General features: G+C 34.6%; 2 protein-coding genes across 9 annotated transcripts in view; one reads left to right on the forward strand and one right to left on the reverse strand.

The window, feature by feature from the left end:
• The window catches only part of LINGO2 (leucine rich repeat and Ig domain containing 2), a 1236800-nt gene that overhangs the window by 129793 nt on the left and 1082957 nt on the right, over positions 1–24050 (forward strand). The window lies entirely within an intron of this gene.
• Positions 4849–10178, reverse strand: LOC116625225 (ADP-ribosylation factor-like protein 5A). The gene has a single exon (XM_032393649.1). The coding sequence runs from the start codon at positions 9921–9923 to the stop codon at positions 9384–9386; it is 540 nt and encodes a 179-aa protein (XP_032249540.1). The 5' UTR covers positions 9924–10178; the 3' UTR covers positions 4849–9383.

Genomic DNA, 24050 nt, shown 5'->3' on the forward strand with positions numbered 1-24050 from the left:
AATAAATTTTTTGACCCATGGAAATAAAGAGTAATAAAAATATTGCAATTGGAAATAACCCCAGAATCTATTATGAACTCCCTTTCAAAGTATTTCTTACAACAATTCCCTTGCTGTTGTTCCTAAACTATATTCACAGATTAATAGTCCTGAGAGAGGTACCTTGAAAAAAGAGTTTCATGCAGTTGGGAACTGTAGTCTTCTGCCCTTGAAGGGGGAAATGGTATATTCACAATAAATATTCTGAAATTCTCTGTAATAAAATGTTTTATAAAATTTATTGAATTAGAATTCTTTGTTTTCTATTTGACATCTTTTTTGAGTAATTATGTCTTAGTGAAAGGGAATACAGCATGAGAGGAAAGTTTAGTCCATCATGAAATAGTTCTTATTAGAATATTATTCTTTATCTTAAGAAAAAGTATACTTATAACTTCTTTCTTTCTGTGTTGTATCTCCTGGAGCAATAGAAGAAAACTATTTTGGTCATAAATATTATATGCCCACTTAAACTTCTTATTTCTTCACTAACAAAGCAGCTTCTTCATGTCATGTAGTATATTTGCCCCTTACCATTCTGGCCTCTCATTTCTAAGTGTAAGCAAATCTTTTCTAGAGTGTCTATTCACCACTGAAGGTAATATTCTATGTGTAGTGTGACAATAATCAAGAACAGTCAACAGTGGCACTCTTTTGGTTCTAGAAATGTTTTATAATACTGCTGCTATCACTTAACAAAAAGTTATATTACCTTTTTACATTTAATTTATGATTAAAAGAAAAAAAAACTTCTATGTCTTTGTTTTATATGTGAGTTATAATGTCCAGATTTTGTTCATACTGTAACTGCCCTTCCATTCTTGAAACCAAATATTCAACTTATACATCCATCCATGTACTATTTACTTTTTGTCGATTTCTGCTCATTATAAGTTGTCAAGATACATGGGAATCCTGATTTTGAAATCCAGTAACTAAGTTATCTTTTATAACATTCCACTGATCAGGTAAGGGCTGTCCGTTAGGATGAAATGGAAACATTAACTAGTATAATGAGGGGTTTTTTTGCATACAGTTTGCTTCAATTTGTGTGTAGTTACTAAAATTTCATTAAAATGTGGTATTCATCATTAATAAACACAGGAAGAAAATATGTCAAATGCTTTGTTGTAATCAAGACATACTTATATCAACATTATAAGCCTGCGCTACCAATCTAAAGAGTATAAAGTAAGGAGGTTTGTGTTATTTGATTTTAGTGACTCTATATTGGTTTTTAGTATTTGTGGTTTTACCTACTAAATACATTGTTAATTATTTATTTTATAAATCCAGTGGGCATCTATTTCAACATTATCAGTTTGAAAGTATCTTGTCTATTAATACATCTCTGCGCCTCTCATATTCGCCATGATTTGTTGAATGTTACTAATTTAATTAATTAGTTTGTTTGTTTTTGTTTTATTTGTGAGTCTGACCAGACTCATGGGGACTTAAATTCATTTGCAGTGGTTAATTACTTTGTGGTTTTTCATCAGTTTGATTAGAAAGAATAAAATTCTTAAAAGCTTTGTTTTCTTTCTTATACTTTTTCAGTTTGATGGAGAATACAAAGAAAAAATTTCTCTGTCCTATGTTAATATTGTGCCGTCTTGCCCTAAGCAATATTTTTAATGCCAGAAATAGCTTTTAAAGCCCCGTTATTTCTCTATAGCAATTTTCAGAAAGCTCATTTCATTCTGGGCTTATATTTCTTGGGATTATCACTAAATATTTTTGTCACTCTTCTTTTCCTTGATTATGTGTCCCTTTGTCTTTCTTTAAAAATGTGGTCATTAGCCCTTATGTGTTTTCACTTCAGTGCACCCTGGTTTACTTTTATGTTTATACTATCTTCCTTGATTTCCTGATTATGGAATCACTCATATCCCCTATTCTTTTTTTAAAATATATATATAAGGTTTTCCGACATGTAGGGCACTTAACTTTCTTTTTTTAACTTTCTTTTTCTAATTCAAAAATTTAAGATTGTATACATGTTTACTTGTTCTTAAGAGTCTCATAACATTTATGTCACAAATTGGGTCTTGCTTGTTGATCCAAATTATGAGACCAGCAGTCTTCCTTATTCATTCTTATTCTAATACAGGTTAAAATTTCAATCAGGCAAATCAAGAAATTCCAGGATTTCCACAGTTTAGTAGAATACTTCTAAGAACAGATCCAATAGTTTATGACTTCTTTGGTTTCTTTCTTGTCTATTCAGTATCAAGAACAGAATTGTTCATATTCTCTTGTAGTCTGTCACTACTATTTTACTTTTAGTCTTTAATATTTTTTAGCTTTATTGAGATATAATTGACATATAATGTTGTGTAAGTGTAGCATGTATAGTGTGATGATTTGATACATGTATATGATGTGAAATGGTTACCACAATAAGGTTTAGTTAACACATATATCATCTCACATAGTTACCCTTGGGTGTGTGTATGTGTGTTTGTGTGTGTGTGTGTGTGTGTGTGTGTAGTGAGAACTTTTACAATCTACTCTCTTAGCAACTTTTGAGTGTATAAAACATTGTTATCTATAGTCACTGTGCTGTATATCAAATCATCAGAACTTTTTCCTATTATAACTGGAAGTTTGTACCTTCTGAACACCTTCCCCCTAAGTATCTCCTGGCAACCACCATTCTACTCTCTCTACTCTGTTTCTGTGAATTTGGGTTTTTTTTTTTTTTTTTAGATTCTCTATATAAGTGAGATCATATGATATTTGTATTTCTCTATCTTATTTCACTTAGCATAATGCCCTCAAGGTCCATCCATGTTGTGCAAATGGCTGGATTTCCTTTTTTTTTAAGATTTTATTTTTTGACAGAGACAGCGAGAGAGGGAACACAAACAAGGGGGAGTGGGAAAGGGAGAAGCAGGCTTCCCACTGAGCAGGGAGCCCAATGTGGGGCTTGATCCCAGGACCCTGTGACTATGAGCTGAGCAGAAGGCAGACGCTTAATGACTGAGCCACCCAGGAGCCCCTGGATTTCCTTTTTTTTTTTTTTTTTTTGTGAATAATAATTATAATTAACCCCTTCTAAAAGAAAAGGTATATGTAATAGTACATAATAGTAACAATTTAACCCATTTTTTTTTTTTTTTACTCAAAGCATAAAGCAGAGACAACACTTTATCCCAGGTTAACATGCAACTTAAAAAAAAAAAAAGTTAATATACATATTAAACATGGAAATTCACCAGTAAAACCTTACTTATTTTTCATTTCCCCCCAAACATATCTTGACATAATTCCTTTATTTCTTAATAAACAAGGCCCTACCACTGGTCACCTGACCAATATCTTACATTTCTGGAGCTTGACAGTTTAGTGAGTTATGGACATAAAAACACTGTTATAAGTATAATGAAGTAACACATCTGCAAAGCAGCTGATAAGACTGCTTTACCAATGGAGAGGTCCCTATTCCAATCTGCCCATTCCCTCCCAACCTCTGCAAAAACAGAAATATTCTCCAGCCATCCATGAAGTTGTCTTGTCAAGAAAGACCTGAAACGTTATTTCCCTAGGTGTCTAACACATCAGCAGCGATGAACTATAAAAGCACCCAAGTGCTCTAAGATCCTTACTTTTTGGAATATTCCTTGAGGGTAAAATTTTCTTATGATACAGAGAAACACAAGTTCAAAAAAAGATAAAGAGAGAAGACAGATTTTTCTGCCTCTTCGTGCATACAAAGCTTGACTCAAAACCTTTTATCATCTTAGAAATTCCAATACAACAAACCTAAAAACTTTCAGAGGTTTTTCCTAATTCCTTCTTGTATTAAATGTGGTTTCAACTATGTCAATATACATAGAGCTCAATTTGCGAGGGGCAGTTATACAAACAGACTACTTGGAACACATTTTCATGTAGGTTTCTCTAGGAAAATACGATAAAGAAGGAAGACTATCTTCAAGAATTTGTCATATTTAAAATCAATACTGTTAGTAAGATGTATTTTAAGCACAAATTAAAATTAGTATACATTTTTCTCATCTCTAGCAACCAAAAGAGCCCTGCTTAGACATAATTAGAGCTTCCTCCTCAATGTGTTATCTTGAACTTAATTAACCCAGAAAAGATTTTTAAAAGTGCTCTGCAGGTATCACCTCCTCTCAAAAAAACCACAGAGGGACATAATCTAAGAAAAGGCTATCCAATCTCAATGACTAGTTCAAGCAAAAATAATTAGAGGAGTTCTGTGTATCACCAACGTAAGAGGTTTTGGAGAAGAGAACAGTATACAATTATTTAAAATCATGTACACATTTCACTTTGCATGCAAGATGATCTAAAATATTAACACAATGTAACTGTAAATCACTGAAAATACAGTCAAGTCTCTGCCCCCAGAATTTAGAGTCACACTCTATGGTCAGAAAAAAAGGAAGGGAGGGAGGGAGGGAAGAAGGGAAATATGAGAAACATAATAGGAGTCTATCTAATATTTTAGTTTGTAAGTAGAATCTAAACAAAGAGGAAGGATTTGGGCATGCACACACACAAAATGGATCAAGATCTAAACAATATGATCAGAATTACTAACCACTAAGTATGAGAAGAGTTAAGAGGCTACTCTTAAATAAGCGATAAAGTTTCACTAAGGTTTTAAAACATACAATATAATTTTCTGTGTGTGAAAACTATTTTTTAAAAAACAGAAACAGGGTTCAGTTTTCTAGCCTCTAACTTAGCAAAAGGGCAACAGAGTATTTTTATTAGGAAAAGAGAAAAAATGGTTTTGCTCATGTTTCCTAAACTATGGTTTGTTATCTAGGTTTCTTCTGTTTTTGTTGTTTTTTTTTTTTTTTTACTCAAATAAAGCACAAACTGTGACTTAGAAATTCTCAGGGCTTTGTCACCAGTACACCAAGCACATATAATACCATAGAAAACACAGATACTTTATTAGATGGACTTAAAATCCCACACAAATTAATTTTAGGCACTTCTTGGGTATAGACTATGGGAATCTTCTTTCAAAGAACAACATATCTAGCAGGCAAGACCACAGAGTTTAGTTTTAAGAACAATACATAACGACTAGACAATTGATTTAAAAAATTGCATAATTAACCCAACTGTATCCTGTCACAATTTCTTCACAATTCCACACATCACTTTAGGGTTTAATAGAAACAGTAATTCTTTTTTAGCATCCAAAGTTTAAAATTTTTTTTTCCTTTATTTCACCAATATGGTCTTAAAACTATCACACATTCTTTGAGGGAGCATGAGATAGAAGTTCTATTTTTGTATAGGGTGAACTTTAAATTGGTACTTTCTATATTGTATCTACATCTGTACAGAATCAACACATGATGGCTGACTTTGATGTCTTTTAAAGCCTATTTCAACAGGTTTATTTTGCAAAGATAGGCTTCTCATTACTAATTCCTTTAGACATCTAATGTTTATTTGTGTTCTTTACGTAACTATGAGGAAAAAAATAGAATGTGGGCAATGGTTTTAAGGATGTCTTTGGGGTAAACACTACATATAAATTTGGTTTGGCATCTTCTTCTAACTCAAGTTGTTTGCACAGGTATCCTCCAAAACGCAATCCATTGTTGGTAATGGGAAGATAAAATACACGTAACTTCATCCCTTCCATGCCTAACTAGCAGCTTAAGGAGCTGGCAAAGTCTAGGTAGTTCTGTTATCTTTCTGAATCTACTTTTCAGCATAGGAAGCTAAAACTAAGAAACATTAATATGTTAAATATAGTATAAAGGATCTTACTACTGGCATTTACATGCTGTACATACAGCAAGCCAGTCTTCTGATGTACTCAACAACCCTGACAATACTCTCTAATGAGCAAAGTACAAATTGATAAATCAAGCCAGTGGTGGGGAGATAGCAAAGAACTAGAGAACCTACTTAGAAACTGGTGGTTTGGGGAATGATGGCTTTAAGGCAAAGTTTAGAATACCTCCAGGATTGAGTAACATACCTTCACTGATGGTGAATGAAGATACAGGGGAGCAAGGGATGGCTGAGCTATGGGAAAGCTGATCTGCAGCAAGAAGTTCTAGATATTTGGACAGTTGGGAGGGGTCAAAGATAAGTCATGCAAAGAAACCTTGTCTCTACCCAGCTTTGAAAGAGGGACTGATGACAGGATACAACTGGGTAACAGAGAAGATGACCCCAAAGTCCACAGAAAAATCTGGGATGTGCTGTTATCCTCTAGATACAAAGTAGAACACACTACAGATACATTCCCAAAAATGCCTGCAGAGAAAACTAGAAATCTAGTTGTTTACAGTTTTTCTATTTACACTAATATAAACAGATTTTGAGGTTGTCTGTACTGTATGTGGTTGCTGTGGTCATAGCAAGAAATGTAAAGTGCCTACACTGAGACAAAAAAGAAAAGAGTATCTCAGGGACTTCCTGCCTTTCCTCAAGCTCCCTGTACTTTTCTGTAACTACCTACTAGGCACTTCTTAAAGGCCAGAAAACAAACTCTTCTATTTCACGCCACACTTCTAAAATCACTTTAACTATCTGCATTAAAAGTGCCAGCCAGCAGTGCTAAAGCACTTTTTTTTATTCTTAAGGCAAAACGTCATATCCCATACCCACTTCCCCCTGCCCCCCAAACCACCTGCCTTCACTGTATTCTTTGCCCATTATAAGAGCCAAAGAAGATAGAACTGAAAACTTTCTAACTAGACTCCTCAATATAATGTGTAAGATATACTCTATAAATGCTATTATCACAAAATTAAACATATTTAAATGCTTATAGCATATGGTTACTTTTACCAAGATATCAAGAATAATTATATGACTTTCAAAATTAATATCAAACAGGGATATTCAAATCCAGCCACATGTACAGAGGTATGAAGCTTTTTTCTTTTCAAAGGTGAGCACAATGACTCTAAACAAGATGGTTGTTTACACCCAAAAGTAGCATATTAAAAACCAAAAGCACTGCCCTTCACTTACTTCTATTTAAACTGCATATAAATTGCCAGTATGACTACTCATGAGGCTCTCCATCATATTTGGAAATAATACTGTTAAAATTATCTTGATGTATATTCATACATGAATTAAAATTTTTTTGTCATTGTAATTTTGGTTTTATGTACAAGTGTATAGGTACAACCTTATTTCTAATGTTTAGCCTAGAATGGTAGAATGTAACAAAAAATCATGTTTTGTAAATGTGGTATAAGATTTCATGCATTCTCATGATGCCATGTCAGTCACCTACCACACTAAACCAACTGTAACAATGTAGTGCGTGCTTTAAACATCCAGCTAAGGACAAATTTTAGCCAACACCCTGACGAGAAGGGCAGGTGCTGGGATAGCACTGAACTGACGCGGCAGCAACCCACAGGACTAAGCCATGACTATTCAAGCGAAAAGATAAAAAGGGTAAAAGATGTGAATTTGCTGGACTACTTTACAGAATATTTATCTCTGATGAAAATGCAACATCTGCAAAATAGATTTGGGTTTTTAAGGGAGTTTTTAATATAAAACAAGTAATTCCTAATAGTGATTTGAAAAAGTATGAGAACATATGAACAAATAAAACTTAGTAATTTAGAATTTACTTTTGTAAAAGCAAGTTGACAAATATTAAAATGTTATACTTGCATTATGAACATTGTAATATAAATATAAAACACAAAACATCCACTGTTAAACACTGATCTCCCATGCCTGACTTGGATTTAGATATTGAGTATATTTTACAGAAAGAAACTTCCAAAGTTTTGTCAATGCTTGCGGTATATACTATTATTCCTCATCAAAATCTGCATGAAATCTAAAAGGCTGGTATTAAAAGTAGTTATTTTTTTTCTTCAATATTCTAAAACATGCCAGTTTGGATCAGCCTTCAGATTTTCAGGGCATGAAACATATACAAAGAGAGTACCCAAAAATATGTTTGAACACATTTAGGATAAGTTTGTTTACAATTACAACAGAAATACCTTCAACCTTCATATCTTTCCATTTTCAGTGAAAAAAAAATATCCTAAGCAAACATAAGATATTTGGGGCCAAGTTACTTCTTTGTAAAAATAATATATCATGTTGATCAACTTTTAAATCAAATTCTTAAAAGCATTAAAAAAGTTTGTATTTTATAATCGTTAATGCATTCATGTGGTGTTAGGAAGATAAAAGAAAACATATAGAAACAAAAAATCTCAAACTATCCCAATTCTTAAAATGAGAAATTTTCAAATTAAGAAATAACCTTTGTTGTTTAAAAAATAAGCTTTTCATCTCAAACTCCCTTTAAATGATTGACATATAATTCAATACCTAAGAAGACTCTAGGTATATTATTTGATTAATATTTATAGGGTGATACTTCTCTGGGTAGACATATTTTACACAACAGCTTCCCATTAATGTTGGAAAAAAAATAACTTGATAATTTTAATCACAATTAATGATTGATTAATGGATTAACAATTTTCTCATTTAGAGAATTTAGAAATTAGACGGCACAGATCCAATAAAGGAAACAATCTGGTAATTGCTCAACATGAAATTCTGTCCATTCATAATACTAAGCCAAAAATCTGCAGAGACTCCACTCCGTTGGATTACATGTTTTCATGTATGTAATTTGATCAACAAAAAATAGGTACACGCTGTTGAGCTTCTTTTTTTCTTTCTTTTTTTTTTAAGAGCAGCTCAATGATTTTGGGGATTGGTCAGTACAATACAGAAAACACAGGGGCAAAGCACAAAATGGCACTTAACACCAATGCCAGTACTCATCTCATTATGGTTATTAACAAAGGATATTATTATTTTTTGTGTTATTTGCTTTTCTTTAGAACATAATCAAAGCCATAAACTTGAATTTGAGGTATATACACAATACATACACAACCTTATGCAAAATACTTTTCATAATTAACATTAATTGGAAACTGAGTATCTGTGCTGATTTGTATTTTGACTTAATGGAGCACGAAGAGAATAACATTCAACTAGGGAGGGTTATACTGACAATAAAGCTCTTAAAGTGAAAAATGTCTTCCTCTCCCTTTGTACTTACCACAGGCTATACAGTGTCCTGAGAGGATTCATTATGAAAAAAATAGCAATCACAGCTTTAAAGACCTTGCTTTGGAAGGAACTAATGAGAAAGCAGATTGGAAAGTGAGACTTCATCTTTGTTTTCAAACAAGTGGTCTTAATTTTTCTTCTTATAGAAAAAAGTTTAAATCCGTTTATTATAAATATATCTAAACCATTAATTTTTGCAGCTTTCAGGTAAAGTCCAGCACTTCGTTTATACAAAGTCTGTGAGAAGAGGTCAGTAGAGATCATCTAATCTTAAGTCGTGACATCATCCATTCAAGTCCTTGGCATAATCCCTCGCCAGTAAGAGCACAGCATGCCTGGATATGCCACTGGTGATCTTTAATAGAAGTTAGTTTCAAAAACTGGGAGATTTCTGCTACAGTCATGCATTCTTTAGCATCTTGTTTATTAGCAAAAATCAGCAATCCAGCTTTCCGTAGGTCCTCATGGGCTAACATTTTATAGAGTTCTTCTCTAGTTACAGAAATCCTTTCTCTGTCTGTACTGTCCACAACAACTATTACAAACTCTGTGTTAGTATAGTAAGTGTTCCAAGAAGAACGAAGAGATTCTTGGCCACCAATATCCCACATTAGAAAACGTGTATTATTAATCACGATTTCTTCTACATTACTTCCTATTGTAGGTGATGTATGTACAACTTCATTCATAGAAAATTGGTAAAGGATGGTAGTTTTCCCTGCATTATCCAGCCCAACAATGATAACTTTGTGCTCCTGGTGATTGAATAGTCTCCATATCCTGGTGAAGAGAATTCCCATTCTTGGGCAGCGGACCCCCCTCCAGCCACCCGGGCCGCCCGGCCTCCCCCGGCTCAGGCTGAAGGGGAGGCGAGAGACGCGCCGGAGCCTCCGCCTCTGCTGCTGCTGCTCCCGCGCTGGCCGCCAGTTCGCTCCCTGGGAACCGGAGGGAGGCCGAAGGCCAGGGCGCCCTGCCGCGTGCGAGGCCCCGCCGCTGCCGCCGCGGCACTCGCCTGGCTCGCGGACATCGCCGCCGCGTTTGGATTTCCTTTTTTATGGCTAAATAATATTCTAGAGAGAGAGAACAAAAGAGTGTGTGTGTGTGTGTGTGTGTGTGTGTGTCACATTCTCTTTATCCATTCATTCACTGATGTACAGTTAGGTTGTTTTCATGTCTTGACTATTATGAATAATGCTGCAGCGAACAGATATCTCTTTGAGATATATATATCTATCTTTGTGATTGCATTCCCTTCAGATACACACCCAGAAGTGGGATTGCTGGATCATATGGTAGTTTCCGTATTTTTGAGGAATCTCCATGTTATTTTCCATAGTGGCTGTACCAATTTGCACTTCCACTAATAGTGCACAAGTTTCCCTTTTCTCCACATCCTCACCAGCACTTGTTGTCTCTTGTCTTTTTGATAATAGACATCCTAAGAGGTTGGTGATGATATATCATTTTTTGTTGTTTTTTTTTAAAGATTTTATTTATTTATCTGAGAGAGAGAGAGTAAGGATGAGCAGGGAGAGGCACAGAGGGAGGGTGAAGCAGGCAGGGAGCCAGATGTGGGGCTCAATCCCAGGACCCTGAGATCATGACCTAAGCCAAAGGCAGACACTTAACTGACTCAGCTACCCAGGTGCCCCCTCATTTTGGTTTTGATTTGTTTCCCTGATGATTAGTGATATTGGACACCTTTTCATATGCCTGTTGGCCATTTGTATGTCTTCTTTGAAAAAATGTTCAGTTCCTCTGCCCATTTTTAATAGGACTCTTTGTTTGCTCCTGACTTGTATGAGTTCCTTATATTCTAGATACTAACCCCTTATCAGATGGATGGTTTGCAAATATTGTCTTCCATTCCATAGGTTGAATTTTCATTTTGTTGATTGTTTTTTTTGCCGTGCAGAAGCTATTTCGTTTGATGTAGCCCCAGTTATTTATTTTTGTTTTTGTTGTCTATGCTTTGGGTGTTATACTAAAAAAATCATTGCCGAGACCAGTATCAAGGAGATTTCCTCTGTTTTTTGCAGAAGTTTATAGTTTCAAATCTTACATTTAAGTCTTTTATCTATTTCAAGGTAATTTTTGTGAATAATGTAAGATTGAGGTCCAGTTTTACTCTTTTTTCATGTCAATATCCAGTTTTCCCACCACCATTTTTTGAAGAGACCATCTTTTCCCCATTGAGTATTCCTTGTAAAATTTTAGTTGGTCACGTTTAGTCTTATCTGAATACTTGATAATGTGTTCTCACTATAGATTATAATATTTCCTTCCCTGGTCCTGTCTTTCTCAGGATTTAAAATTACATAATATGATAACTCTATGGTTAAAAAATAATTATTCCTTTTTCATGGTATTTCCTTGACTCTTTAGAAAAGGTGTGAACTCCTTCCCAAAGCCCAGTGAACCATCTTCCAGTGCAGTGTTAGGCAATTAAGTTGCACTTCCCAATCTGGCTGGAGTTGGTTCTGATAATTGCTATGTGAATTTTTGCCATTGGTTAATTCAAGAGTGTGTGAGGAATAGTGGGGAGGGGTCTGATTGAGAAAACCATCATAAATCATTTTTTTCATCTTCAAAGAAGTAACAATTACATATTAAGACTATAAACATGCTATATTTTATGTGTTAAGTTAGAAATAATTGGTACTCTACAATTAACTTCAGCTTCTACATCCTTCATTAACAAGAAATTTTGGCATTCCTGCCTGCCCTCATTCCCTACACCACTGCCCTTGCTTCAGTCCCAACTAGATTCTTGTAAATTCATTTTGCTTTGCTGCATACTGAGAAGCATTTTAACACTGTAATTTTTCCTCCATTCAAATATTCAGCGTCTTTCTGGTTTCATGACTCAGGGATATTAACTCTTGTCTCTAGGGTGCCACTATGATCCTAAATAGACTGAGTATCTTGGATGCTTGCTATGCAAAGCACTTTGAGTAACCTTTACATAACCTAGCTGGCATAGCTGAGTGTGCATATCTCAAATTCCCTTCTCAGTACCCAGGTTTATTAAGACTTAGTTATGCCACAATAACTTCCCACCAAAGCACCTGCTGTCAGCCCTTCTAAAACATGACTCAGTTCTCCTGCTATGCATCCTGGAGGGGAAATCTCTGGTCTGAGTTCTCATTACCCCTAGCTTAGGTTGTCTCTACACTGCCTTTAACTCAACTAAATCTTGTATTCTTTTCCTCAGTATTTCTTTTTTTTTTTTTCTTAGTATTGCTAATAGCAATGACTAGCACTGCAAAAATAATCAAAAACATACACAGCTGAGGAAAATACATACAAGAAGGAAATCTTTAATATCTTGATTTTTATAGAAGAGGAATTCTGAGGATGAATTTTTTAAATCTAGCTCTTAGAGGAATTTCCACTTATATGGGAAAAACCATTTTGTTTGGGAAGGGGGGGACATTCATATGTGCTTTTAAATTGAAGCTTTGGTAGCTGACTGAGGTTGAAGACAGCTTGAAAGAGGGGCAAAGTACATGGCTTTGGAGCCAGGCTGACTTCCGTTTCACTCCTGGCACCACATAAGTAGCTGTGCGACTGAGGGCAAGTCTACTAACTTTTATTTTCCTTACATTTAATACAGAGGTAATTATTCCAGTCAGGGCTGATTGTTGATGGGGTTAAATGATACAGTGAATGTGCAGTGTAGAGCAAAATGCCTGCCATATAAGAAGTATTTGATAAATTATAACACTTCTGTGTCCAAATCCCAAATCTCTGGTGCAACATTGGGTGGGCATTTAATGCATGTAAGCACAACTGTAAGTACAGTTGTGAACTGTAAACATATTTGGGCATAGAATATCATCACGTAATTTTCAGTGGAGAAAAAACTCTCTTAAGTTCATTTTTATTTCTCTCCAAATTCTGTGCTGCTATCCTTTAGCTTTTCAAGTTGTCAACAGTACATGCACCTTGCTCCTAGAAAGCATGAATTTAAGGTTATATGATCTCTGACATAATAATACAACAACAACACACACACACACACACGCACACACAATTTGGGACTTTGATAGTGTGATAGTGACCAGATGTTATCTATGATAGGAAGAACCTCCTTACCCCTTCAAAAAAAAATTAAAAATTAAAAAAAAAGATTATAGAGTTGCTCTGAGGATGAAGTGAAGTGGAAAGCTGTCTGAAAATAGAGTCAAAATTCTTAAGTTTTCACCTTGCTCTACCATCTGTGAAATACATGGCCTTGGACAGAGAGCCCTTTCCTCTGAAGTGAAAATCATATTTATCTTCTAAAATTTGGGGAGGATTAAGTGGGATCATGTATGCAGAAGTGCTCTGTAAGCTATAAACTTGTTCCCACTGTTGGACAGATTATTAGATAAGGCTTCCATTTTTACTATCACATCTGGATTCAGGAATTTCCAACTTAGGTTCGTATTTGTATTATGCCAAATAGAAGTTTCACGCCCTCCCTTATCACCCCCCCTTCCTTCCTTTGTTCTTTCTTCCTTCATCTCTCTCTTCGAAGAAACCAGATGTATTAAGTCATTAGGTCATGTTAAGAAAGAAAATAACCCACACTCTAAGCATGTTTTATAAAATCTTTAAACATCAGTGGGCTATATGAAGTACCTTTATTGCGTTTAATTTCTTCAAAACTATCAGAAGGTTTCTGATAATTCATAAGTAGATTAAATGGTACAAGGTTCGCTTCTCTGCAAGAAACTCCTGCCAGCTGGGTTTGTTTCTAAAGAAAGAAATAGGTTTTCAATCTAAAATGAGAAAATCTTTCCTGCACTAATACATAGGATTTTTTTTGAGATGATCCAAGATGGAAGAAATAAAAAAATATTTACAGCTGGAAATATGGTGAAAATTTATTATTTTGTTGCTACTTCCCTGTGCTACAATTGTATTATCCTTTTTCTCCTTTGAATCTCAGAGTTCTGAGACTCTTGTCCTAAAACATTTTTGAAGAAGACTTATTCTTTCTACAACACTTGAAAAAAAAATCTCTCCCAGTGCTTTGGTGTGGAGGCTTAACTGATTTTGTGCCTTCCTTTTTTTCTTAAGTCTATCTAAAAACATTGTACAATGAGCAATTAAATTCTGACAGTTCTATTTATGCTCTTGTTGTATATTTGTTATTCAACTGATCGTTGAAATGAAAATTCCACTGGTGATTAAGCTAAATGTATTCACTTCTGAAAACAATGCCTTGCTCAGAATTTCTTAATCCATTAGGATATATGCATGCAAGGAGGGGAAAGCTTTCCTTAAGCATTTTTAAGGTTCTTTTTAAAAATAATATTCTCCATTCTTTTAACCAATATAAAGGCAGCATTTACAGTATTTTCCTCTGCAAAGTAATTTATTTCAATCACCTCTTTAATAGTAACTATCATAAAAGATTAGCTCCAACCGAGGGTCATAGTGATAGTATCTTACAGGTATATTTTGAAATAATGTAATTAGAAAAAAAATAGTTTACATGGTTTCCTTTTAATATAGAACAACTCTGGGACATTTGATTTCAAATGTTAATTCAAAAGAATCAGAAAAAGTTAATGTTAATTCAAAGGAACCAGGAAATGCTAATTCAAAGGAATCAGAAAAAAGGGAAAGTATAAGCCATGATCTGCCATTTCTTCTTATGGTACTCTTAAAATATAATATTTTCCAGTAAATTACCAGTAGTAAGGACCAAATTAAAATAAATATATTCTCCATGATGATAATGATGATGATGGCAACTAATACTTACTGAGTTTTATCTTATCTGATTTAATGCCCTCAGCTCTTTATATTCTAAAAATATGAAATGATGGGTAGAAAGGTTAATGTGACTAAGGTTATGGTAGTTCCATAACATGAACTCAGCCTGTGTGACTCCAGACCGATGTCAAACTGTCCTTTATGCAGTCTTCCTCAACATTTCTTCACAGGTTGATTTTCAAAATCATAATGTAAACCAATGTGACATGATGCCCATTTACATATACCTCTTTGAATGTCTTTGTTTTAAAGTAAAGTGAAATCTGTAAGCTTTTATCTTATTTATTAACATTCCTTACCTAACCTTCCCCATCTGGAATCTCTGAGACATTCTAATATATATCATACATGGACCCAGATTTTAATAAAAATTATTTCTTCAAGAAATATCCATAATTATTATGTGTTCTTATACCTGGTAGTGCTCCATGTTGTAAAAGAAAATGAATACGTCCACATTTAGCATATATCATACTTTCTGTTTAAGTGTATGATCTGCCTTAGTAACATTAAAAAGAATTCTGGGTTTGGTGCATTTTGTGGGTTTGGAATTCATTTCTGGATATTGCCTCTGGTGTTAATGGTTGCTTATCAATGTCAGACTAATCTTCCTAAATCACTTGTTTTCTTCTATTATTTACTGTGTCTATTAAATCTAGACTCCTTTCACCATGCAGCTTCATGAGCTGGCTGTCTCACCTCCTCACCATAAATCCCAATGGATCTCAGCAGGAGGCAGCAACTCCAATTAGTCCCTTTTTCCCTATATTCTCCTTACCTGTAATGATCATGCTTTTTTCCATATTTTTATTTATGCTCCTCCCCAGGCATGTGATTATTGTTCTTTATTCTCTTTCTTCTTCAAAACCCTATCCATCCTTCAGCATCCTTAACTTCCTTGGAAGTTTGTCAGGTTAACCCAAATCACAGCGATCTCTCATTTTTTCAATTCCTAGACTATTTTTATTACAACAGCCAGTTCTTGAGTGTAGATTATATTGTATTTACTCTGAATTTTTGGTTCATAATTCTCAGCCACTTACCAGGTTATAAATTTACTAGATTAAAGTTGATAAGTTAATCAGATCCTATATAAAATCTTCTCACCTACAAACTTTAAGTTAATGCAGTTTATTGACAAGTAGAAAGGTGCAGGTCAAAGAAATGTACTTCGTCTTTGCTGGCCACGTTCATATGGCTTTAAGTTGTGTGAAGTCATTTTAGTCTTGTTCATCTGAATCAACAGCCTAAGATGTGTTCAGAATAATGTCTTATTTCAAGCTTACTTATGATAGAAAAAATAAAGTTAAAATCCACTCTTTACAGCCTTAGAAAGCAGCAATAGTTGCGTACATATTGGTAGTTTTAAAGAGTTACTTTGAGCTTGTGACACATGAGTTTAGGATCAGATTTTTAGGGTTTAACCTGTTTCTAAGCACTCATCGATATCTCACAAAGTAAGGACTCAAAAAGTAGTCAGTGCTTTTGTGCTTGTTTTCCTTCTTGGATAAAGCTTCTTGAAAATCTAAGCTAATGTATCATTTATAAACAAATATTTTCCCCAAGAAACTGTTAGGTTAATCTAACAAATGCAGTAGAATACTGTGGATTCTAGATATAGGCACACACATTCACAATACAGTGTATATTATATTGTACAACTGTAGATATATAACATCTACTATATTATATCTGTATTATAGTGAGAGACATGTTGGTATCACCTTCTCCTTCTCTGTAAGTTTGCTCTCCCACTCGTGTTAGTTCTCCTACTCAAAAGAATGTGCTTATTATGGATGCTGCCGGGGGAGATATATCTGCATCAGGATATAGCCCAAATTATATTTCCTTACAGAAGTAGAAAACGTAATCCTTAAATTCATATGGAATCACAAAAGACCCTGAATAGCAAAAGGAATCATAAGAAAGAAAAAGCTGGAGACATCATTCTTCCAGATTTCAAAATATACTACAAAGCTTCAGTGGTCAAAACAGTATGATACTAGCATAAAAGCAAGCATATGGCCAGTGGAACAGAATAGAGAACACAGAAATAAATCCAACATTTATGGTCAACTGATCTTTGACAAGGGTGCTTAGAACATACAATGGGGGAAAGGATAACTCTTCAATAAATGGTGTTGACAAAGTTGGATATCCATAAGCAGAAGAATGAAATTGGACTTTATCTCACACCATATAAAAAATCAACTCAAAATGGATTGAAGACTTAAATATAAGACCTGAAACTATAAACAGTCAGAAGAAAACATAGGGAAAAAGCTTCTGGACATTGGTCTTGGCAATGATTTTTTGAATATGACACCAAAAGCACAGGCAATAGAAATAAAAATAGGTGGAATTGCATCAAACTAAAAAGCTTCTGCACAGCAGTGGAAACAATCAAGTGAAAAGAGCCCATGCAATAGGAAAAATTATTTGCAAGCCATATATCTGATAAGAGGTTGATATCCAAAAATACACAAGGAACTCCTACAACTCTGTAGCCAAAAAAAAAAAAAGAAAGAGAAGGAAAAATGAAAAGAAACTTCCAAAATAAAGAACCCATTTAAAAAATGTGTAAAGAACCTGAATAGACATTTCTCCAAAGAAGACACAGATAACTGATAACTACATGTAAAAGTGCTCAACATCACTCATCATGAGGGAAATGCAATCAAAACCACCATGAGATATCACCTCATGCCTGATAGGATGTCTATTATAAAAAAGACAAGAGATAACAACTTGTTGAGAAAGATGTGGAGAAAAGGGAACACTTTTACACTGTTGGTGAGAATGTAAATTGGTACCACTATTATGGAAAACAGGATGCCGTTTCCCCCCCAAATTAAATATACAACTATTATAAGATCTAGCAATTTCACTTGGGTATATATCCAAGGAAAGAAAACCTGGATCTCAAAGAGATATCTGCAGCACTATTCACAATATCCAAGATAAAGAAGAAAACCTAAATGTTTGTCAGTGGATGAATGTATAAAGAAAGTCACACACACACACACACACACACACACACACACACACAGGAATAGTATTCAGCCATTAAAAAAAGAAAGAATCCTCCCTCTTGAGACAATATGGATGAACCTGGAGGACTTTATGCTAAGTGAAAAAGCCAGATACATAAGACCAGAACCACATGATCTCACGTATATGTGGAATCTAAAATAGTTAAAAGCAGGGGCGCCTGGGTGGCTCAGTTGGTTAAGTGTCTGCCTTTGGCTCAGGTCATGATCTCAGGGTCCTGGGATCGAGCCCCACATCAGGCTCCCCGCTCAGCGGGGAACCTGCTTCTCCCTCTCCTCCCTGCTTGTTCTCTTTCTCACTATTTCTGTCACTATCTGTCTCTCTCTCAAATAAATAAAATCTTTAAAATAATAAAAATTGTTAAAAGCAGAGTAGAATGTGATTGCAGGGCCTGGACGGAGAGGGAAATGGGGAGATAGTGATCACAAGGGACAAACTTTCAGTTACAGGATGAATGCATTCTGGAGAGTTAATGTACAGCATGGGTGACTATTGTTAAAAATACCGTGTTGTATGCTTTTCATTTGCTAAGAGAGTTAATCTTAAATGTTCTCAGTGCGCGCGCACACACACACACACACACACACACACAAACACAAACACACAGGACAAAAAAAGGGAAAGAAAATTATGTCCATACAAGGTGATAGATATGTTAATTAGCTTGATTGTGGTGATGATTTCACAATACATACATGTATTAAAACATCAAGTCATACAACCTAAGTATATACAGTTCCTATTTGTCAGTTATACCTCAGTAAATCTGAAGAAGAAAAAAAGACTCAGGGGAGCACTATATAGATTTCTTGAGTGCCTTCTCTGGATGGCTCCTTTCTCTTTCTCTTTGGACCTTGCCTCACAAATTTCAGTCACTCAGTAGCTCCAAACTCAATCTCTGTCTTTTTAGCTCAGCTAGATCCTATGAACTATTTGGGTCTAGTTTCCAAGGTCTGAAAATTGCTCTTTTGTAACTGTTTGCCCATTTATATTTATTGATGGTAGTAGGGACAATTTATTATCAGTTATTCTTTCACGGCTGGGAATCTAAATCTGATAGCCTTCAGTTGTTTTTTAAATGGCATAATCAAAATTACAAACTTTCAGAAAACATAATTTTAGCTTGTTTATTCTCTGTTCTTTTTTCTGTTTGCCATTTTTCAGCCCACCTAGCTCTAACCCTCTTTTCTCTCCAATGTCCAGAATTTCTAGCCCTGTGCTATACTCATAGATTACTGCTGCCTGATGAAGCATCCAACTGCAAAGCTCTAAAATGTGTTGTCTCAGAGATGGCATCTGGGCATTCAGCTGGCCCATCTGGGAGAACTTTTCTTGGGCCTCTTTTATCTGGCAACACACTTGGCTATGGAGAAAGCCACTAAGCTTTTTCCAGAGTTGAGCTTGGGTCTGACCTTTCCTGACTGCCTTGAATTCTTGCATGATATGCTTTTGGCTGACTGCCTACTGTACTTAGAGAAATTGCTTGATATTTAGTCTGATAATTGGGGTGGCTTTTTAAGTTTTAACTCTGAAAGCAAGGGTTCATCTCAGTCACCTTTGGGCTGGGAGTTTAATTATATCAAAGTTAGATGATACATCAGTAGGTGGGAGGAGGGATGGAAGGAACAGTGCATTGTAATTTTTAGTGTTAATTGTAAATAAAAACTCCCTAAAGAAAGCTTAGAAGTAAAAAAAAAAAAAAAAAAGCATAATAACCCATATCCCCTAAAAGTTTTAGACTCATCTATGGTCATATCTCCAATAATATGGGAGTATGTGTTGTTTTGTTAGGTATTAATTTTGGCCAAAATTGTACCTGGCTGTAAATTCTGGGCCATTTATTTGTGTTCCAGAGTTATTGTTATTAAGATGAAACTGGAGGGAGGACTCTGTAGTAATAAAGTGAGTTATCCTTTTCAGACATTCTGTCAGGAAACTGTTCATTTCCATGAAAATGTAGGTGTTTTGCTTTTTATGTTTTTTCCAGGTAGGAATAATTTAGTTCTAAATAAATCTTTTGAAAGCATTTTATTAATTTTCTTTTACTAGTAACTTTCTGGAGTTTCCAATCAGAGCCAGTTGTCCCTGTATACAGTAAATTTCACAGTATTCACAGTAAACAACAGTCCATCGTTCAAAAACATTATGACTACATGTTTTTAAAAAAAAATATTAAATTTCTAATAGTATCAGTAATTGAATAATTTCATTCTAACTACTTAAAAGTAGCTTCAGAAAACCCTGTACAACAAAGGCATTTAGAGTGGTATCTATAAAAGGAAACAACCAAACAATCTACACATATACACACACACACTTTCAATATACATATCAAATGTTGAACTTTAAAGAGCTCTTAAATTGAAGTATGTATGCCAATAAATGCCACAAGTTGTTGGAAAACCTCATGGATTCAAGTCCTTATTCATAGAGATTGCCAAAAGATGCCTTAGTTGGAAACTGTTGTATATATTTCACCTTCCATAGCTACTAGTAAAAGAAGAATTAATTTAGAGTTTCAAAAATGTGGTCATTATGTAACATTTTGGGGGATTAGGCAATATTCAGTTGTGTGGATCAAAAAGTTAATTACCAGGTCTTTCAAACTTTAACCAGATTCAACAAGCTGTCAATCTCATGTTTTGTTATAAATTCATTGTGTGCTAATCTCTCTCTCTCAAAAAAAATATGTTTATAAGGATTTCATGAAGACCAAGGAAAGAATTAAATGATGAACTTCATTGTGATATAAGCAATATAATTGAAGTATGGATCATATACTGTTAAAGTATAAAAGATGGAGAGAGGTTAATTTTGGTTGAGGAATAAAAGAGAGAGAGGTCGAATAGTTCTTCAGAAAGAAGATGTCAACTTTGAAAGAGGGTGGACATGCACTCCAAGATGGAGATGGCAGGGCCAAGAAGTCTGGGAAGATGGAACAGTATGACTATACACCTGGGTACTTGAAATAGCATAATACAGCTATTAAATGTTGATTCTGGCAAGGTAAAGAGAAATTTTATGTGTTTGAGTAATATCTCCTTAATTTACCAACACAAAGCTTAAATTATATAAGATTACTTTATATCTGCTTTTCTTCTTTTTTTAAAGTATTCCCTTTTTAAAGACCTTCTCTCATCTCCAACTAAGTCTTTTTTTCTAAATTGTGCTAAGAGCATTTAACATGAGATCTACCTCCTTAACAAAATGCTATATCCAGTATGAAAAACAGTCCAGAGGTTCCTCAAGAAATTAAAAGTATAATTATCGTATGATCCACCAGTCTTGCGTCTGGCTATTTATCCAAAAGAATTGAAAGCAGGATCTAAAAATGATAGTTCCCTCCCACACCCCACCTGTGTTCATCGAGTCATTATTCACCATAGCCAAGATGTGGAAACAACCAAGGTGTCGTCCACTGACGGATGACTGCATGCAGAAGATGTGCTGTGTGTGTGTGTGTGTGTGTGTGTGTGTGTCATATATATATATATATATATCACACTGGAATATTATTCAGTCTTAAACAAAGAAGGAAATCCTGCCATAAGCAACAACATAGATGAACCTTGAGGACAAACTAAGTCATTTTTCTAAGTTCCCTTCTACTTTCAATAGAGGGTATAAGCCACACAAAAACATTTTATTTGCCAGATTCACCTTGATTTATTTTATTTATTTTTCTCTGTATTTTTGACATACCATCTCTGTACTACATGCTTGCGTATGTTTTCATGGATAGACATTGTCTAATATGTCACAGCGTCCATTACATTTAGAGTATAAAGTCTTCAAGAGCAAAATTTGTTTTTAATTCTCTTTTTGACCCTGTGATGCCACATCCTATGTTTCATAACTGTCAACACAGAAAAGGGGTTTGTGAAAAGCATGAAATGAGAATTAAGCCCCATTTTCTCTTGAGGCTATGGCAAACTACTGTTTTAAAGCATTTATAATTTTGTTGCAGGTGCTAAATGAAATCAGGAAAACAATTCCTTGGAAACATCTTTTGGTGCTTTGAAATAGATTTATAAAAGATCAAAAGCATCCAAAAGCCCCATATACAAAATCCAATGAAAATTGTAGCCAAAAGACAACATTAAAAAAAAAAAGTGCCAATACCTTCATCACTTAGAAGGGACTCAGAGCAGTTAACTACACTAATTCAGTTCCATTTGTTTTTATAGTTTTTGGTACAATACAAACACTAAAGTTTGGACTTTTTTAAAAATAGTATTTTTTAATATGTAGTAAAAAGTTATGCATGCTTAGTTTTTTTTTTTTTTTAAGATTTATTTATTTATTTGACAGAGAGAGAGACACAGCGAGAGAAGGAACACAAGCAGGGGGAGTGGGAGAGGGAGAAGCAGGCTTCCCGCTGAGCAGGGAGCCCGATGCGGGGCTCGATCCCAGGACCCCGGGATCATGACCTGAGCCGAAGGCAGATGCTTAACGACTGAGCCACCCAGGCGCCCTGCATGCTTAGTTTTGTTATATAGTTGGGGTTGCTGATATTTTCTAGAAATGCATAAGCTATTAAACATCTAAATGACACACATGTTGATAAATTTGGAGCCCATTATATCTGAGCTATGTGTTTTCAGAATTATAGCCTGTAGGTATATCTAAATATTATTTCTAGAAATTTCATTGATATACTCTATTTAGTAAGTGTAGCATAAAGATGCATATATACTTCATATATACTTCAGAATTAATTTTATAAACTATTTTAAGATTTTCAATATGAAATATCAACATTTTTCTTCTTTATATCTTTTAATTATAGTGTGTCTTTGTTATCATATCCTATATAGACTGCTATAAAATATATTCTCATACTAGCATTTATATAACTTTTGGTAGAAGGTATTTGCTACAGAATATTAATTTTGTTATGTAGAAATTAAGTAATTTCTTTTCTGGAAATATGATGGCAATCTCTGGACAATGAACACAAAAAGAAGTTTGACCATAACACTTTCTCATACAATTAGTACTCCATAATAACTGTTTCTTTGTTGATTCTAAAGTAAAGAAAGTAATATTGTGTGTGAAAGTCATGCTTTGTATTTTTTAAAACTCAGAATATTTTCCTAAAATGAGTTTATAGCCTAATAATATCATAAAATCTCCAATCATTACTTTAACCCCATTTTCATATCTTTTTAATGGCTTATGAAAACATTTAGTTCTTCAGTGTTCTTAGATGCTTTTGCTGTTGAGTTTTCAGCCAGATTTAAGCACAGAAACATGCTTCATTATTTTAATTTTGAATAACTCCAGATACAAAACCAACAAACCACCAGAAACAACTTGTATATGCCATTAAAATATTTCTTACTTAGAAAATAAAATTGAGTGACGTCTGGGTGGCTCAGTCGTTAAGCGTCTGCCTTCGGCTCTGGTCATGATCCCAGGGTCCTGGGATCGAGCCCCGCATCGGGCTCCCTGCTCAGCGGGAAGCCTGTTTCTCCCTCTCCTACTCCCCCTGCTTGTGTTTCCTCTCTCACTTTGTCTCTCTTTGTCAAAGAAATAAATAAAATCTTTGAAAAAAAAAAAAAGAAAGAAAAGAAAATTGAACTTTCATCAGTAGGGCCTGTAAGGCTGAAGGAGATTAAAACAATGATATTAAGATTATGATTAATTTATTTTATTCACATTTAGGGATGGTTTTAAAACTGTCAGAAATAGTAGATCTCTTCCTGTTCTTTATTTTACCTTTCCTCAAAGAGTAACACACGGTAGTAAAGAAATCGCTTCCAACATCTGGAATACTCAAGATAGAGGAGAGAAAAGATATTTACAGCAAAGAAGATTGACAGAGAAATCAACATATATGCACAGGAACTAAGACCTGTGTAATAATGGCATTCACCAAGGGGATGAACTGATATATTCTCTGCAGTACTAGTTTGAATGTTTTAGCAAGAAAGCTTTGTCTTTCTTTCAGGAGTTTTCCTGGCAGTGGGTCCATCTTAATACTAATCATTCTGTGCCTGTCATTTTTTACAATTAATACTTGATAAGTTGCCAACTAATATAAATGGTGAATGGCGACAGCCTCAAGATCCAGACTGGTAGTACCAATGGCCAGGTCCGAAAAG

This window comes from Phoca vitulina, unplaced genomic scaffold (assembly GCF_004348235.1).
Source record: "Phoca vitulina isolate PV1807 unplaced genomic scaffold, GSC_HSeal_1.0 scaffold75, whole genome shotgun sequence".
Taxonomy (NCBI): domain Eukaryota; kingdom Metazoa; phylum Chordata; class Mammalia; order Carnivora; family Phocidae; genus Phoca; species Phoca vitulina.